Source organism: Gymnoscopelus braueri (assembly GCF_963280865.1).
Source record: "Gymnoscopelus braueri genome assembly, chromosome: 12".
Taxonomy (NCBI): domain Eukaryota; kingdom Metazoa; phylum Chordata; class Actinopteri; order Myctophiformes; family Myctophidae; genus Gymnoscopelus; species Gymnoscopelus braueri.
The window spans coordinates 46184268-46204072 of NC_137614.1; the positions used below are offsets into that span (position 1 = coordinate 46184268).

At 44.6% G+C, this 19805-nt stretch overlaps 1 protein-coding gene across 1 annotated transcript in view; it reads right to left on the reverse strand.

Moving 5' to 3' along the window:
- The window catches only part of zbtb46 (zinc finger and BTB domain containing 46), a gene marked incomplete at its 3' end in the record, with an annotated part of 93454 nt that overhangs the window by 43508 nt on the left and 30141 nt on the right, over positions 1–19805 (reverse strand). The window contains exons 2-3 of the mRNA XM_080444027.1: positions 7779–8005; positions 5315–6380 (exon numbers count right to left, since the gene is read on the reverse strand). Coding sequence (XP_080300153.1) covers positions 5315–6380; positions 7779–7964 — 1252 coding nt within the window. The 5' untranslated portion in view covers positions 7965–8005. The remainder of the gene's footprint in view (positions 1–5314; positions 6381–7778; positions 8006–19805) is intronic.

Genomic DNA, 19805 nt, shown 5'->3' on the forward strand with positions numbered 1-19805 from the left:
AAATATTTTGATGGGGGTCCGCGGCCAAATACATATAATTTTGACATGAAAAAGATTGAGCACCACTGATATAGAAACATACATTTTTCAAAAAACTGTTGAGATTTAGGAGACATGTAGAATCGGCTTCAGGTCTCAATGGGTTAAGTCCAAAATCCAATTAAAGACGTAAAAAACGTTTTAAAAAATTGGGGGATGGGAGGGGTACATTATCTCACACCACCGGCTACTGTTCATACAGTTCTCTGTGACAGAAAATCGTCCCGAGTTAAAGTTACTTAATATAGCGTCACAATCATTTTAACCACTTTAGCCATTAGTTTATACTTTGGCTATTCAAAATAGCAACTCATAGCTTGGGCGTCCTTGATGTGAAAAGGTTTGAGAACATTGGGGTCTCAGGGATAAAAAATCGAATCAAGAGAGGGGTCCTTGGCCCGGAGGGGGTCCTTAAAATGAAGAAAAGATTGATAATCAACCCTCCATGCTGACCGTGGGCGGGTGGAACTACAGCGAACCCTAGCAACTAGTGCCAGACTGTGTAAAAATGAGCGGTTCAGAATATTTGCTCTGGACAGAATCAGGCAATCAGGACATAATAGCAGATTTTATGTATTTAACCCATTTAGACCTGGAACGCATCTGTGTCATTTTGAGATTTCTGTGGCTATTCAAAAATAGCAGATCTACAAGCTCATAGCGCGGCACCGAGTGCCGCGCTACGAGCTTGTAGATCTGCTATTTTTTGTAAAATCGTGAAAATCTTTGCAAATCTTTGAATATATATGTATTTTTTAAAGCGTTAGGATTTAGAAAACACGTTTTTCATCGGCCTCAGTTCTTAATGGGTTAACACGACCGTTTTTTTTTTACATTAAAATTGTCTGCCCGTAGACCATCTGTCTCCCTCCTTAGCAAAAAACTCCTGTTGCACTCCTGTGACCTCGTTTGCACGTGTGAGTGCACGTGTGAGTGCACGTGTGAGTGCACAGTGTCAGTAAACACACCTGGGTATATACTGTATGGGATGGAGGAAAATTACCCAAGCAACCCAGAGAAGCAAGCAATGTCTGTCTAGAACAGTAGTTTTTTTTTTGTGGCAAGGACCCCCAAATTGATACATATTTGGCCGCAGACCCCCATCTGAAAAGGTTTTGTGCCAGGGACCCCCAGAAGGGAAGATTTGTCTTAAAAAAAACACTTTCACGATTTTTGTAAAGCTTGCAGCGCTACTATTGAAAAGCCAACGTATAAAACATGGACGAAGGGGTTAGAATCTAAATGTGTGAATACATTTTGCTGGGGACCCCCCTCAAGGACCCCTGGTTCACCTGGAGAACCACTGAAGTAAAGGGAAGTGTGTGTGTGTGTGTGTGTGTGTGTGTGTGTGTGTGTGTGTGTGTGTGTGTGTGTGTGTGTGTGTGTGTGTGTGTGTGTGTGTGTGTGTGCGTGTGTGGGTGGGTGGATGCGTGTGTGCGAGAGAGAGAGAGAGAGAGAGAGACAGAGACAGGAGAGAGTGAGCTGTGTATTACTGTAACTTAAGGAAGCAGGTGTGTGTGTGTGTGTGTGTGTGTGTGTGTGTGTGTGTGTGTGTGTGTGTGTGTGTGTGTGTGTGTGTGTGTGTGTGTGTATGTGTGTGTGTGTGTGTGTGTGTGTGTGTGTGTGTGTGTGTGTGTGTGTGTGTGCGCAGGTCACACAATCCAGGACTTAGGACACTTTAGAGTTAAGTAGACAAACTCCTATAAGCCTGTACGGATCTGTCCGTCCTCTCTCTCTCTCTCTCTCGCTCTCTCTCGCTCTCTCTTCTCTCTCTCTCAGTCTCTCTCAGTCTCTCTCTCTCTCCAACGCTCTCATTTATAAAACCTACGCAGAGCCCCCCCTCCGGTATTTCTCCACCCCCCTCCTCCTCCTCCTCCTCCTCCTCCTCCTCCTCTTCCTCCACTTCGCCTCCTCTCACCCTTTCGAGAGGAGGTCCCCTCCTCCCTAAACCCCAGAGAGAGGGGGGGGGGGGTGGCGGTGGGGGGAGGAGTTTGGGATGGCGAGGAGAAGGAGGAGGAGGAGGCGCTGGTAATCCGTGCAGTGACCCAGGTCAATTCAATTATCCTGTTTTCTTTAGCTGCGCGACGCGTGTGCCCATTTCACAGCCAACTCCCTTAATGCGGCACCAGGATTAGCTTCCCCTCACTTTTAATGATCTACCTATCGACGCCTTGGGCCCCAACAGCGCACACACACACACACACACACACACACATACATACATATAGGTACGCACACACACACACACACACACACACACACACACACACATACATATAGGTACGCACACACACACACACACACACACACACACACACACTGGTACACACACACACACACACACACACACACACACACACACACACACACACACACACACACACACACACACACACGTTTGTATTACTAATGAAGACATCAACATTTTGGGCAGTTTTCTAAATGCAATTTTTAACCCTCACCTACGGTATACCTATGGTAGTTGCACACCGGTGCCACGCACAGAAAACAGCAGATCTACAAGCTCACAGTGTGTCGCAGCACGGTGCATTGTGAGCTTATAGATTGGCTATTGTTGGTGGGCGACAAGGGTGTGCAAGGCATCACTCTATACTCTAACCCTAACCCAAGGCATCACTCTATACTCTAACCCTAACTCCAATTTGTAGGCCTAGCTCTAAAAAATATTTTTAAAGGGATAGTTCAACCCCAAAAAGACTTTTTTTGGAGACTTGAATTCATGGGTATTTTTTTTTTTTGTCGCATTCATAAGCCAATAATTTGATGACCGGCAGCGGTTCCGGTAGGAGACACAAAGAGTCTCCTTTCTGTGTCTCCTACCGGAACCGCTGCCTACCGGTTCCGCTGGTCATCAAATTATTGGCTTAGGAACGTGACAAAAACAAAACAATATCCATGAATTCAAGTCTCCATGGGGGTGACTAATCGATAGAAAAAAAAGAAATATTTTGGGTGAACTATCCCTTTAAACCATAAAAACAACTATTGCGCTTGTGACGACCTGCGGAATTCTCATCCCGACGTCTATTTCTCAAATTCTTGTATCCTTTTGGCCTTCACAAGTATAATGCAGGTATACACACACACTCACACACACACACACACACACACACACTTAGCAATTCTGTAAAGAGCGAGGTAATCTTTCTCTAAAAAGTGAGTGTGTGTGCGTTTGTTTTTTGTGTGCAATGTGTGTATACGCTTGTTGTGTGTAGGTGTGTTGTTCTTACAGAAAAACCACTGTAAAGCAGAGCACTGTATTATCCATCTGCTTTCACCTCCCACCACCAACATTCAGGAGAGATAATCATCTTAGAGGCCTAACAAGTTGCTGTGGAACCTTGTTAACCCCTTAAGACCGGAACGCATCTGTGCGTCACTTCTAGATTTCTTTGGCTATATTCAAAAATAGCAGATCTACAAGTTCATACGTGCACTCGGTGCCGCGCTATGAGCTTGTAGATCTGCTATTAAAAAAAAAAGATTGTGCAAATCTTTGAATATATATATATATATATATATATACGTTTTAAAGCCAATATTTTTTACTCCGATCTGTGTTTCTGGGGGGTCTCTGGAACAACATATTTTGAGATGGGGGTCCGCGGCTAAATACATATAATGTTGGGGGTCCTTGACATGGAAAAGTTGGAACACCACTGACATAGCAACATAAAGGTTTTTTTTCTTCAAAAAACTGTTTGTAGAATATCATTTATATAAGATTTGAACAAATGTTCACGATTTTTCAAATATAGCAGATCTACAAGCAGTGCTGCGCTATGAACTTGTATATCTGCTATTTTTGAATAGCCCAAAGAAATAAATAAAAAATTACACCGACGCGTTACCGGTCTAAATGTGTTAATCTGACGCCGAAGCCCCTCAGGAATGGAGGAGGGTCGTTTTTTTACACCAGCTAAATGTTTACAATGGCTGAAGTTTCTCTGCCAATGCCCGGGAGAGAAGTCTCAACAATACATATTTTATTACAATGAGAAACATGCATTATATAAAAACCTCCTTAATTGGCGCCGAAGTTAGCTGTATATATTATCAACAAAAAAAACGTTTCAAACAATGGCACAAATTGGCACTTGATTAGTTTAAGCGAGCCGTTTTTTTCCCGTGAGAAAAGTACAGATACATAAAAAAACAACACATTTCTACCCTATCAACACATCTAATTATTGCACTTAATTTGCCTTTCTCACGCCACACACTTGATTACCCTAACTAACTAATTAACCATATACATTAGCAAAGTGGACTCATACATTTCACTGAATCGATAAGGGAAACATTTTTGCAGCAGTAGAGCGAGAGTCTGCTCGCTTTCTGGCATCCCAATCATCGTGATTCAATCCACCTGCAATCGTTGGTAAATGAGGCAACGATCTGAACTAGAACAAAACGTAACACTTTTCTAGCAACACAGCTTCGAAGAGGGGAAAAAAAGCTTAAAGAAGCTTCCTGGCAGGTTCTAAACCCCAAACGTGTGCGCGCGCACACACACGCACACGCACGCGCACACACACGCACACACACACACACACACACACACACACACACACACACACACACACACACAGAGGTGAAAAGAGTGGGTCAGTTTTTGTGGGGGGACAAATTGTAGGAAAGGTAAAAAAAAAAATCACACCCTGTGTGAAGTGGGCGGTGTCTTGCTAGCTAATCACAATACTGAATGGAGTCAACCAATCATGTACAAAAAATAAATACATTTATTGAAACACTCTTTATGATGGACGAAACCATAACTTGAAAAAAACCAATGTATGTTTTTTTTCAAGTTATGGTTTCTTATATAGGGCTATGCACATGTGTCATGTGACACTGGCCAGTCACAGTCCTGAATAGACTGTGATTGGCCAATCACAGCGCAGGATAATTGTACAAATTTCCAAACCTCACTTTCAGGGGCGGTTTCACTGCCCAAGATATTTGTACATTTTTCCAAATCTCACTTATAGGGGCGGTTTCACCGCCCAAAAAGTAACTTATTTAGCACCAGGGAATCGAACCCGGGTCTCCCGCGTAGTAGAGCCAACATCTTAACCACTAGCCTAAAGGGGAATTCCCCCTTGGCCCAGGGGAGATATTAGGGTTTGGGTCATCAAGCAGAGGCTCTACACTTACGACCCATAAAAAGAGGGGTCCGCAGACCCTATGTTTGGGCAACAGGCAGCGTAGAGGGGGCATAGAGAGAGAGAGAGAGAGAGAGAGAGGGTCTTACCTGGGATGTCCTGCCCGCTGTAGTTCCAGCCGCCCACGGTCAGCATGGAGGGCAGCGGGGAGCCGGGCCTGCTGTCCCTGCCCTCCTTCTCCCCCCGGTGGTGGTGGTGGTCGCCGCCGCCGCCGCCGCCTCCGCCGTTCCCCTCGGCCTGCTGGGTAATGTGTCTGACCGTGTCCTTGTTCTTCCTGTTCTTCCTGCGGCCCCCCGACCCCGAGGGCTGCCAGGAGGCCGACCCCCCTCCCCCTCCCCCTCCTCCCCCTCCTCCCTGCTCGCTCCGGGGAGCAGCAGCAGCAGCAGCGGTGTTAGTGTCCCGGGGAGGAGGGTGGTGCGAGGAGGAGGAGGCGGGCGACACCTGCTCCTCCTTGACGCTGACGGGCCGGTAGTCGTGCGGCCACGCCGGCTGCGACGACGAGCCGTCGTTCTCCTGGCTCTCGTGGCTCTCGTGGCCCTCGCCGTGCTGGGAGGAGGGCTCGCCGCAGCGGTCCTCGCGGTCCTCCTTGCCGTAAGAGCTGCCGGCGCTGCCGCCCTCGTGGCAGCTGGCTATGGCCGAGTCGCCGGAGGAGTTGGCGGGGCTGGTGCGGCGGCCCAGCCACGGCGACGTGCTGCGGCCCGACATGATGGAGGCCAGGGCCTCCGAGGCCATGCCCACGATGCCCCCTCCTCCTCCTCCTCCTCCTCCCACTCCCGCTATCACCGCCGCCGCCAGTCCTCCTCCTCCTCCTCCTCCTCCTCCTCCTAACATGTTCACGCCCCCGACCCCGCCTCCTCCGCCCCCCGCCGCCGCGGCCACGCCCACGCCCACGCCCATCTCGAACTCGGCCAGCTCGTCGGCCATCTCGGAGCGGATGCTGATGTCCAGCGCCGCCTTGATGAAGCCGTGGCACGCCTGCACGATGTCGGTCATCTGCAGGTAGCTGGCGGCCGACATCACCTCGATCACGTTCTTGCTGGTCAGGCCCAGGTGCGCCGAGTACATGAAGTCCAGGATGGCCTTGAAGCCCGGCGCCGTCACGATGTCCAGGTGGGTGACCGTGGTCTGGCTGTGCGGCTCCGACCCTTTCTTCACCTGTGCGTTGGACGGTAAAGGAACCCGAATGAATGGTGGCAGTGTTGATTTTGTCAAAACTATGACAAAAGATGTTCGTCGACTACCATTTTTCACTGACGAAAACTAAATAAAAACTAAGCTATGACTAAGACTAAGACTAAATAAATTGACAATTTCGTCAACAAATAAAAACTAGACTAAAATGTTTGGGAGGGACTAGTGGAGAAGAGACCCAGTAGAACTAAAAGACAAGTCATTTTATGTCTGGCTGCGCTCGGGTGTCGCGCTCTGAAAATAGCAGATCTACAAGCTCACGACGCGTCGCAGCGTGAGCTTGTAGATCCGCTATTTCCAGCATGCAACCAGGTGTAAAATCAGCCATTAAGACCCCATCAAGGCACCGCCAAGATACATTTTAGTCGACTAAATCAACGTAGATTTAGTCGACGATATTTAGTCGACTAAAACTAGACAAAAAGTAAAACATTTCAGATGACTAAAATATGGCTAAAACTAAAAGGAATTTTATTCAAAAGAGACTATGACTAAATCAATTATTTAGCTGACAAAATTTGCTGTCAAAATCAACACTGGTAGGAACCAGAATGAACAGTGGTTGCTTTTAGTTTTGTGTGTATTTCTGTGTTCTGTTGGCTGGTGTTTTGCTGGTGTTTTGCTCTCCGTTTTCCAAAAGAAAACAGCCTGGGAACACACTGATAGCTGACCGGTTGGTGCGACAATTATCACATCAATCACACTGTCCTAAAAAACAAAGACTAAGAATAACCACCAAAAAAAGGACCTTGCACACTTTGTATATCAGTTATCGAGTGACATCGTCTGGCAACTAAACTTAACCACTTGGCCCCTTTGCTTCCCTATTCTGGGGCGAACATTTGGCTAGAATACAAGCTCTACAAGCTCACTATATGCAACGAGGCACAATGCTCTAGAGCAAGGGTCTTCAACAGGGGATCCAGGACCCCTAGGGGGTCCTCCGAGTTACTACAGGGGGGGCCGCCAAATCTTTGTATGATCTGATGTTTTTTTAACCCTAGCATCCCTTTTCTGAGGAGAACTTTAGCCACTTTAGCCAAAAATAGCCGATCTACAAGCTCACCACAAATTGGACCATGATATGTTTTGACCTACTGGTGACATCATCACACATTCTCCTGGTGACAAATGCAACCGAGTAATTAATGGTCAAACGCAAGAGATTGGGAGTGGACCCCGAATTCTTGTGCGAACGTGTCATACACTGTCTTTCTCTCGTGTTTAGCTCCTCGCAGCTTTTTTTTTTACTGCCTATTAATAGCCGCAATACGGCCCCTTAACTATACAAAAAAAAGTGTTATTGAGTGGAGGGGAGGACCTGTAAATCAATCAAACCGGCTGGTTGCTTTGTATATATACCTGGCAGTAGAGAGTCTTGAAGTAGCGCGAGGATCCCAGCAGGACGTTCTTGTGCGCCTTGAAGATCTTGCCGTCGACGATGACACAGGCGTCGCACAGGATGCCGTGCTGCCTCTGCTCGTTGAGCTCCCTGAGGAGCTGGCGGTAGTGAGAGGAGATCTCCATGTCCTCTTTCCTGTTGTTCATCTGGGTAGCCGAGCCGTTAGCCTCTCCTCCTCCAAACTAGTCTGCTGGACAAAGACAACACAACGACAACAACGACGTCAGCTTAAGGGTTTTAGCTATGAAGTGGTCAATCAACTGACTGTGTAACCCTATAGTCTCGTCGTCTAGCAGATCTACACGCTCAGTCAATCAACTGACCCCATATAACCCTATAGTCTCGCGTCATGGCCGCCAGACTACTCCGAATGCTATATTATCCCATTCAATCCGGCAACGCATCTGTGTCATTTTTTTGCTATAACCATTATTCTTCTACTTTGGCTATTCAAAAATAGCAGACCTAGTATAAGCTCGTAGCGTCTCTACGAGCTTGTAGATCTGCTGTTTTTGAAAAATCTTTAACATCTGTGCAGATCTTTGAATACATATATTTTTTCGAAACAAATTTTTTAACTCAAATCGTTGCTTCTGGGGGGGGGGGGGGGGGGGGCCTGGAACAACATATTTTGATGGGGATCGGCGGCCAAAAACATATAATTGTGGGGGTCCTTGACAAGAAAAAGTTTGAGCACCACTGATATATTATCAACAAAAGTTTGTTTCTGAAAAATTAAGACATTTGTTGAGACATTTAACAGTTAGAAATGTTCGAAGATTTGCAAAAATGTTTTTCAGAAATAGCAGTTCTACAAGCTCGTAGCGCGGCACTCTGTGCCGCGCTATGAGCTTGTAGATCTGCTATTTTTTAATAGCCTAAGGAATCATAAAAGGACACAGATGCGTTTCCCGGATCGAATGGGTTATATAGAGTCTGGAACTACACCATAATTTTCATTATTGGTTCAATATTTAATTGATAAATAGAACAGAACTCAGACAGAATTGTGGGGGCGCTACGCATTATGAGCTTGTAGATCGTCAATTTTCGCTATGTTGCACGGTACACTCAAATAACGACTTCATTTATAAAGAAATACTGTATATGGAGATTGGAGAAACAAGGTTTCTGCCCAAATATAGAAGGTAGATATTGGAGAGAAGGGGGGAGAGAGAGAGAGAGAGAGAGAGTGAGTCTCCAAGATGGTTTTGTGACATGCCATTGTTCCCTCTTGAAGGCAATTGCCCGAAGCCTTCAATGCACAAATCATCAAAAGCAATTTCAAAAACCGGTTACTGGGCAAGACGTGCACAAGGATTGTTTTGGAAAAGATTGTTCAGGTAATTCTACAGTAAGGTCAGTGAGTGGGCACTGACTGCACTGTAAGAAAAACACAGACAGAGACACGGCTTGGTTGGAATGTTGTCGTTGTTTACATTTCAAAGTTAAGAGGGAAAAACTGTACTGAATGTATTTGAACGATGCCTTTTACAGGATTACAGCCAGGGTGTATGTGTACAGTACAGTACAGTACAGTACAGTACAGTACAGTACAGTACAGTACAGTACAGTACAGTATATTGCAATAATGACGGTGATAAATAAAATGACGTCGTCGACAGAGAGCACATGTCAACTGCTGTACGGTTTCAGGTGTCTATAAACAGCTCCGCTACAGTAAGTCAAAAAATGAATGCAGTGTACAGTTAGTACACAACAAACCATGAAAGACAGGCTCATACCAGAATGTGTGGCGTGTGCGTGTGTGTTTTGTGTGTGTGTGTGTGTGTGTGTGTGTGTGTGTGTGTGTGTGTGTGTGTGTGTGTGTGTGTGTGTGTGTGTGTGTGTGTGTGTGTGTGTGTGCTTTGAGGCTGTGCATCCATCTCTAGACTCATTAAAACAGGATGTGATTAAACATAAAACAGTATTCAGCAAAGGGGAGAGAGAGAGGAACTCACAGAAACCACTTTACCAATTAAATGATCGATAAACAGAGACTCTATGTGTTTTCCCTCGCTAATACGCAACTCAGTTTTACTGTTTTTTTGTCTCCGTATTTTTTATAATTTTTGGACAGATCAATCTAGAAGAGATAGAAAAGGTTCTCAAAGTGGATTCGGGAATCTTTGGTGGAGGGGGGGGGGGGTTCCAGGGGGTCCCCAGCAAAAGTAGTTAATGTAAGCATCACAATCGTTTTAACCACGTTATCCATTTATACGTTGGCTATTCAAAAATAGCAGATCTGCTATTTTTGAACAATTTTGAATCTTCTCTTCTGGGGTGTCCCTGGCTGGCACAAAACATTTTCAGATGGGGGGGGTCCGCGACCAAATACTTGGGGGTCCTTGACATGAAAAGGTTTGAGAACCACTGAATTTATAGACTCTGAACAAGTTGGTCCAGATGCTCTCCAGTTGATGGAGAATGAAGACCAACTTGCTAGACAGCATCCAGGGTGATTTATTTTTGCAGGACTTATTGCAACACTTACAGTTATGTAATTCAGGTCTCCAGTCTGTCTCAACTGAACCGGGGGGGTGTTGTTGGTCTGACTGTTGATCATGGAATGTGAGATGTTGTGCATATTCTTTGAACGCTGAACTTTTAACAGAAAATAAATAACATTCACACGCTGTACAGCTCATGCTGTGTCCACTGTGTGAACATCAGGGGAGAAGTTGATGGACCGGGCCAGAAGGATGGATGGGGAGAGTTGAGAGGAAGACAAAAGGGAAATGTGTGCATCGGTACTGTATGCTGATGCACCAACGCACTGAACCAAAGCAAAGAGTAAACACACTATACTCTCTCACACGCGCACGCACACACACACACACACACACACACACACACACACACACACACACACACACACACACACACACACACACACACACACACACACACACACACACACACACACACACACACACACACACACACACACACTAGTCGACTACTATAACCACTAGTCGACACTGTGGCAGTAGTCGAACTGGTAGAGGATTTTTTTCATTATTATCATTTTAATTTGTATAAATCAGGGCATTATATCTACAGCAGATATGCAGCTGTGGGCCCTGAAACAATTGTTTCCTTAATATATCCATGGGTAATTGTTGTCCAACAAATCATCAGGTGTGATAATGATGTTCTACATTATTTAACCCTTTCCTGGTGGTATCTGAGAGGTTTTTGATGAGGGTTATTAGATGAAATAAATATGATATATATCTCCACAACTTGTCGACTACTTTGTGTTAGTAGTCGACAACTATTACAATCCCCCCCCCACACACACGTGTGTGTGTGTGTGTGTGTGTGTGTGTGTGTGTGTGTGTGTGTGTGTGTGTGTGTGTGTGTGTGCGTGTGCGTGTGCATGTGTGTTTGTGTGTGGGGCCCCCGAATCGCGGGGAAACGCAGAGTGTTACCAGAACGCACGCAGCAGCAGCAGCAGCAGCAGCAGCAGCAGCAGCAGCAGCAGCAGCAGCAGCAGCAGTGATTTGTTTTGGGAATGCCACGGCTGTCAGCTCTCGTTGGCCGTCCCGGGAGATGACAGCTCCGGTCCGCCGAGGTGACAGCGCGCGTTTGCTCGGGGGCCGGCACACTTCAGGTCATGTTTAGCCAAGTTCTGCTCAACCTGATGAGGCTTGTAGGATCAGATAAATCCGCCAGCGTCTCGTCTCGCCCCGCGTCCGCCGTCCGCTTATAGGAGGACAAACGCACCTCCCCTGTCGACAGCTATATACGGAGACCGACGGAGACGATGACGAACGTGGCTGAAATCCCCCTTCCCCTCCCCAGCCCCCCCGCCCTCCCTCTCCACAAAAATAAGAAAAGAAAAGTGAAACGAATTATTTAACAAAAAAAAAAACGGCCCTGGGTCGCATCCAACAGTACACTGGCTCAAAGCCTTTCACTTTACTTGGCTTTTCTTTAACCCATTAAGACCGGGAATGCATCATTTTTAGATTAATTTGGCTATTCAAAAATAGCAGATATACAAGCTCATAGCTATGAGCTTGTATATCTGCTATTTTTTTTTAAATCGTGAAAATTTGTGCAAATCTTTGAATATTTATTTTTTTTGTAACTCAAATCTTTGCTTCTGGGTGGTCCCTGGAACTAGATATTTTGAGATGGGGGTCAGCGGCCAAATACATATAATTTTGGGGGTCCTTGACATGAAAAAGTTTGAGAACCACTGATATAGAAACATACGTTTCTATATCCCTTGTTACAAATGTTCCCTTTAAAAATAAATATATTCAAATATTTGCACAAATGGTCAATAGCAGATCTACAAGCTCATCGCGCGGCACTCGCTATGAGCTCGTAGAGCTGCTATTTTTGAATAGCCCAAAGAAATCGTAAAAATGACACACCGATGCGTTCCCGTTCTTAAAGGGTTAAGCCATGGACACAGAGAGAGAGAGAGAGAGAGAGAGAAAAATGTGCAGAGGAGGAGGGGGGGGGAAAGAAAAAAAAACAACCATGGATGTCACTGTAGAAAAGCAGTGTCCCTCAGTTGCCTCAAAAGGCCAGTTTTGACGCAACCTTCTTTTTTCCCCGCCAGCTCACCAACACACACTGGTAAAGGGAGAAATCTATTGGCCGTCCTAACCTTGAGATATTTCCTTCTCCTTTTCTGTGGCGCGCTGATGGCAACGGTATTGAGAACTGTCACCTCTCACCTCTGGCAGACAAGCCTCCTCTTCTCTCTCTCTGTGTGTGTGTGTGTGTGTGTGTGTGTGTGTGTGTGTGTGTGTGTGTGTGTGTGTGTGTGTGTGTGTGTGTGTGCCGGCTGAAGATACAGACAAAGTCATGTGTGAGTCTATTCAAGATGAGAGTGTACAATTTGTTGCACACTCTCTTCTCTCCCTTGAGTTAAATGAAAAGTCTGGATTCTAAAATGCACCTCATTGCCCTCTCTCGCCCCTTATTTCTTTATCTTAGCCAATCACAGCGGGTGAAATCCAGGGTCACATCAATATCGCATTATTGTTATTATAATCAATACGGTATTGTGCCCGGACAGAACACGACAACAACACAGGCAGACAGTTCACACAGAGTGTGTTCTAATTGGCCCGAGCTATTTATTGCTGGGTTTGCTGCAATACATGAATTGCAAAATCGCATGACGGCATCAGTTACCAAAATTATGTGCTTTTTCACCAATCAATACGCCTTTCTCTAGAAAACGCTGCAGTTTTTTCAAGGAATTCGCTGCATATTGTATGTTTGCGTGCGTGAGTGAAGTATGTGTGTGTGTAGGTGTATGTGTGTGTGTGTGTGTGTGTGTGTGTGTGTGTGTGTGTGTGTGTGCGAGAGCGAGCGAGTAGCTGCGTTATTGCAGGGGTTGAATCGACATACAAGTTAAATGATGCCTCAAATTTAATGAAAACAATGAGCACTGGGGGATAACACAGTGACAGAGAGGGAGAGAGAGAGAGAGAGAGAGAGAGAGAGAGAGAGAGAGAGAGAGAGAGAGAGAGAGAGAGAAAGAAAAAAGAGAGAGAGAGAGAGGGGAGAAGGACAGGATTAATAAGATTTACTGCTTCAGCAGACCCAGAGAGAGACGGACTGGAGGAGTCAGGCGAGGGGGGGGGGGAGAAGGGGGAGGGGCAGAGGAGGAACTTTATTGGGGTGCGTTTCGGCCGTGACCTCTGTGAAGTGTTAGTCTTTCTCTTTCTAATTGGACGGTTTTAATTTCCGCACGTCCGGTCGTCTCTCTCTCTCAATCAGCCAGGAGGGACCCCCATCTCTCCTAAAGAGATAACCCCCACAACACACCCCACACCACCTCCTTCTACCACCCTGTTTACTGTTTTTGCCATCATCGCACAGCAAAGCAGCTCTTCGTCAAAAAACCAACTCGCATCCTCGCCTCCTCCTCCTTCGCCTGCCATCGACAGACCTCCTCCGAAAAAAAGAAAACTCTCTACCGCTTTCCCCTGAATGCAGGCAGACGCACTTCAAGCCGCTTCTATCCTAAAATTACCCACCCGCTCTCACTGACATTAAGAGGCAAAAAGTAAAAAGCAAAAAAGAACTTGTCAGACAAATCAGCCAGAGACAGAGAGAGAGAGAGAGAGAGAGAGAGAGAGAGAGAGAGAGAGAGAGGGAGGGAGGGGTGGGAGACGCTCTCTCACCAAGGCCGCACGAACCAAAGGCTTCCTTTCACAGTGGCGTGGTGGTGGAGGAAGAGAGAAAACGCCTTTTCATCTCTTCTCATCCGCCGATGAAAATGAAAATTACGCCAGAATAAAAGAAAAGAGAAAAGAGAGGTAGGCTATGAGGGAGGCGGCCGTGACAAGTCTGTTTGCGTTTTGCGTGCATATTTTGCGGTCAAGAATGCCATTGTTTCGGTTGAAGCCTGCTGCCACCAGAACCCCTCTGAGTCCCCGTCACCCTTCTGGAGACAAATCGGAAGTGACTGTCCTCCTTAAAGTAACCCCCCCACCCGCCACCCACCCACTCCCCCCCCCCCCCACTCCATTCTTCACATCAGCCCCCCTTGTCCTCGTACCACACATACATAACCTCCTCCCGCCTGCCCCTAAAATACACACACACACACGCACACGCGCACACACACACACACACACACACACACACACACACGCACACACACACACACACACACACACGCGCACACACACACGCGCACACACACACACACACACACACACACACACTTGGCATCACACCCACTTTGTCCTGGTCACATCGCGGCAAAGTCACTTTAGGCCCCGGCCAGACAACTCAAAGTGATGAGACGTGTGATGGAGGAGACAGAGAATAGGGGGGCTTCCCCCCCCCCCACTCCCCTCCTCTCCTCCTTGCCTTTCCTCTTTAGCCCTGATGTCCCTCCGAGCTCCGTCCCCCCCCCCCCCCCCCCTCCTTGACCCCGAGGAGACCATTAGGAGTCAGAAGAAGAGGACTTTGAAGATCAAAGACAAACGTAGCAGTACTTTTTTTTAACCACTTAAGCCCTATGTTATACTTTGTCGTAAGGCGGTGTGTTTCAAAAAATAGCACAAAAAAATAATTGCAACCATTGCAAAAGGGGGGACAAATGCAAAACATACGTATCGTTGATGGGACAAGACTTTTTTAAAGTTCCTTTCCTTTGTAGACAAATGTGGCGGTGAACTTAAAGAAGATCCAAGGCAGCTCTGTTCAGTTCAAAGTAGAAAATCTTTTATTAATTAGTCCATGGCAAGGATTTTTTTTTAAAACGCGTTTCGGCCAGAGGCCTCCATCAGGGCGAAACATACGCATCACTGTGCATTAGACATTCTGTGCAGTGTTGATTTCATCCAATAAAACTATGAATGTTCGTCGACTACCTTTTTTCACTGATGAAAACTAAAGCTATGATGACTAAAACTAAGATAATATATATAGAATCAAATAAATATATTGACAATTTCGTCAACAAATAAAAACTAGACTAAAATGTTAGTGAGGGACTAGTGGAGAAGAGATCCAGTAGAACTTAAAGACAAGTCATTTTATGTTTGGTGGTTGCGCTCGGGTGTTGCGCTCTGAAAATAGCAGATCTACAAGCTCACAACGCGTCGCGCTGCGACGCGTTGTGAGCTTATAGATCTGCTATTTTCAGCATGCAACCAAGTGTAAAATCAGCCATTACGACGTCATCAAGGCACCGCCAAAAATACATTTTAGTCGACTAAATCAGTAGATTTAGTCGACTATAATCTTATGATATTTAGTCAACTAAACAAGCTAGACAGATGACTAAAATATGACTAAAACGAAAATGGAATTTGATTCAAAACACTATGACTAAAACTGAATCAAAATTTGCTGTCAAAATCAACCCTGTCCAGACAATGCAAAACATACGTATGACTGTACATTAAGACATTCTGTGTTCTGTCACTGCATGTGTGACTGTCTTCAGTTTGGACTCCCATATCCGCTCTAAATTAAGAAATCTAGTTGCTGAGTGTATACTGTAAATTAGCATGGAGTTGCCAGTGTGTTGCAAGCAGGATAGGGACGCTGTAGGGTGGAAAAACCTCATAAGTCCCAGACGAAACCGTAATTTTTTCAGAAATAAAACGACAATTTTCAGAAATAGTGAAAATAGCATATCTGCAAGCTCACAACGCGTCGCATCGCGACGCGTTGTGAGCTTGCAGATATGCTATTTTCACTACTTTTAGCTTGACACTCTTGAACAATGGGCGAATAATTTAGTGATGAAAAAAAAACTTGAAATGCGGATATGTGAGGTTTCTGTTCCGACAGCGACCGTAGCTTCCCCCCCCAACCCCCCAACCCCCCCTCTAGGCTCATTACCGTGTGCACTAACTGTATGGTCCTAACTCTCTGCTCAACGTATATGACTAATCTATATCCACCAATTAAAACAAACAAAGTGTAATTATAATAAGCGACTCAGGTCATTATCTGTGGAGATTACACCTCTGCTTGGACAGGCACATCACAATGAAGTGACTTCAAAAAAACAACCTGCATCCTGTACATGAATCGTGTGAAAAAGTTAACAGGATCCCTCATGGCTAATAAGCCAAATATGACTTTATATATTATAATTGCCCTCTATAACTAAGGATAAGGATAATTCCTTTAACAGGTCCGTTCATGAAAGTCCTTACGGTCTTGTTTCCAATGAGGGCCTGTGAGCAATTAGGGGTTAAGAGTCTTGCTCAGGGACAAATTTCATTTCATCGACACATTTGCTGGCCTGGCCTGGAATTGTACCTGGGGCAACCAGGGCCTCTGGCTCCCTAGGCGGGCTCACTAACCACTCAGCTATGGCCGCCCCTCAACTAAAATGTAAAATTAAAAACACCATGATGTCATTTATCCATGTGTGGTCCAGCTCTATGGAATATTATTAGCTATGTCCTATTAAAAAACACCTTAATACACCCTATGGTTAATATCAGTGGTGTAAAGTAACTACCGGTAAGTATATTTACTCAAGTACTGTACTTAAGTACACTTTTGAGGATCTTTTTTTACTTTACTGGAGTATTTCCCATTTTCAATACTTTTACTTCTACTCCATACATCTCAGAGGCAAATATTGTACTTTTACTCCACTACAATTATTTGAAAACTTTAGTTACTAGTTACTTTGCAGATATAAATTATTACGTTATAAAACATACATTAACCACTTTAGCCCTATTTTATACCTAGGCTATTTGAAAATAGCCGATCTACAAGCTTGTAGATCTGCTATTTTCAGACATTTTAGTACTTTTACTTTAGCTACTTTAAGTATATTTTGATGCCAATACTTTTGTACTTTTACTCTTACTTACTTGTAACAGAGTACTTCTACATTGCAGTATTGATACTTTTAAGTAAAACATTTAAGTACTTTTTCCACCCACTGCCCTTCAGTAAAATAAACATTTTAAAGTGTTTTGATTTATTTATTTTTTTGGCTAATTAGGGATCCTTTCACAAACCCTATAGCGGCCCTATTCCCGGGGAGATTCGACCAAAAATATCAGATCTACAATCTCAACGCGTTGTGAGCTTGCAGATCGGCTATTTCTTTCCGGTGAAGAGATTAGGTGTAAAAGAAAAGAAAGTAGGGGGCTCCGTCCAACAAAAGTATAGGGTTTAAGTGGTTATAATTCAAGTGATATATCAAATTCAAGACAGGTTTTAAAAAAGACGTGTAAAAAAGTGTTGTTGCTTCACAATGCAGCCAAATAATAAGTTCATATCCAAATGATATCTCTGTTAAGGGGGAAACAAAGACTGTCATTTTGCTAACATGCCTACATACCCTCAGAGACTCTCTTCTCTTACAGCAAGCAAATAACTGGCAATAAAACTATTGTAAATGAAGTTATGGAGGGATTCTGTTACAAAAATAGATGGCAAGAGCGTACCAGAGAACACGTCCACTAGCAAAAACACATCAAAATAACTATCCGCGGGAGCTGTGTGCCAGGTTCAGGAGACTTTTATTGTGATGTCCACTATACTGTATCATCCTGAATGAGTGACAAAAATGTATGATGATGAAATGTTTCTGAATGCCCGATGAATCATTCACAAAACGCTCCAAGTTGAAACCTGGCGAAAGAGAACAATAGTTGTACGATTATGAAACGTGTCCAAAGAGAGGGCCTTACTACCAGAGACTGAGAATGAAAGTTAATCCATTTAGACCGGGGAAGAATCTGTGTCATTTTTTTTTCTTTGGGCTATTCAAAAATAGCAGATATACAAGCTCATAGCGCGGCACCGAGTGCCGCTCTACGAGCTCGTAGATCTGCTATTGTTGAAAATGTTGAAAATATGTGCAAATCTTTGTATATATATTTATATATTTTTATAACTCAAATCTTTCCTTCAGGGGGTCCCTGGAACAAAATATTTTCAGATGGGGGTCCGCGGCCAAATACATGTAATTTTGGGAGGTCCTTGACATGAAAAAGTTTGAGAACCACTGATATATATACTGTAGCAACATAGGTTTTTTTTCAAAAAAAGAAACTGTTAGGATTTAGAAGACATTTGTAGAATCCCCCCAGAAGCAAAGATTTGAGTTAAAAATGTTTTTTGCACAAGAATTGCACAAATCGGTGCCGCGCTATGAGCTTGTATATCTGCTATTTTTTTAATCGCCAAAGAAAGAAAAAAAAATGACACAGATGCGTTCCCGGTCTTAATGGCTTAATAAAATATGGACTAAAGAGATGAATCACAAAGGAGTCAAATGAGACGGATACGAATACAGGGAGCCAGAAAAACACACACACACAAACACACACACACACACAACATCGAGGATAGATGAGAGGGATGGATAGAGCGCCGCGCGGAAAAGAAAGAAAGAGTGACTCACGGGCAGCCAATATTTTTTAAACAGCTTTGCTTCCACTCAACTGGGCATCAAGGCCATTATCCTGGGGTTAATCCCCCCCAATCCCACCGAGCTGGCAGCCTTCCGGAACATGCTAGGGTGGCAGCGCGTCAACAAGGCCGGTGTCGACCAAAATAACACACACACACACTCACACTCACACACACACACACACACACACACACACACACACACACACACACACACACACACACACACACACACGTTTGTATTACTATGCTTGCGAGGACATCGACATTTTAACCCATTTAGACCTGAGGCCGATTCTAAAAACGCCTTCTAAATCCTGACCTGAAGTTTTCTGAAAAACTTCCAATATGTATTAAAAAAATACAACGAATGTATGTTGCTATAATACTATGTTGCTATAATACTGTACATAGCAACAACAACCCCAAAAGGGATTCCCGTCCTGAAAGGTATATATAAATAGGGGTTCCCGCCCAAAATGGGTTAACCCATTAAGGCCTGAGTCCGATTCTTAAAATGTTACATACATTTTTGAAAAAAATATAAAAAAAAAAAATGCAAGATTTTTCAAAAATAGCAGATCTACAAGTGCCGCGCTACGAACTTCTCAATTCGTTTTTTTACCCATAAAACCATTTCTCTTGTGACTGAGGACCAGGAAAATGTTCCTCCATTTCTCTAATTATACCATACTTGTGGGTCCTCACAGGTATAGTAACACAAGTACACACACACACACACACACACACACACACACACACACACACACACACACACACACACACACACACACACACACACACACACACACACACACACACACACACACACACACACACACACACACACACACACACACACACACACAGACAAAGGAAAGGCACACAAAGCCGCAATTAGTAAAAAGCGACAAAAAAAACAAAAAAAACAAATCAACAACAAAAACAATAAAGTGTGTAACCTGTGATGGGTTTGTTCTCTCTGCTTCCTTCTACTTGTATTGTCTGTCATAATGTACGGTACCCGCCGCTCTGCTGGCAATTAGCGACCATGTGACTCTTACTGTTATACTTTATGCCCGGATGGATCCAACCTGTACCTG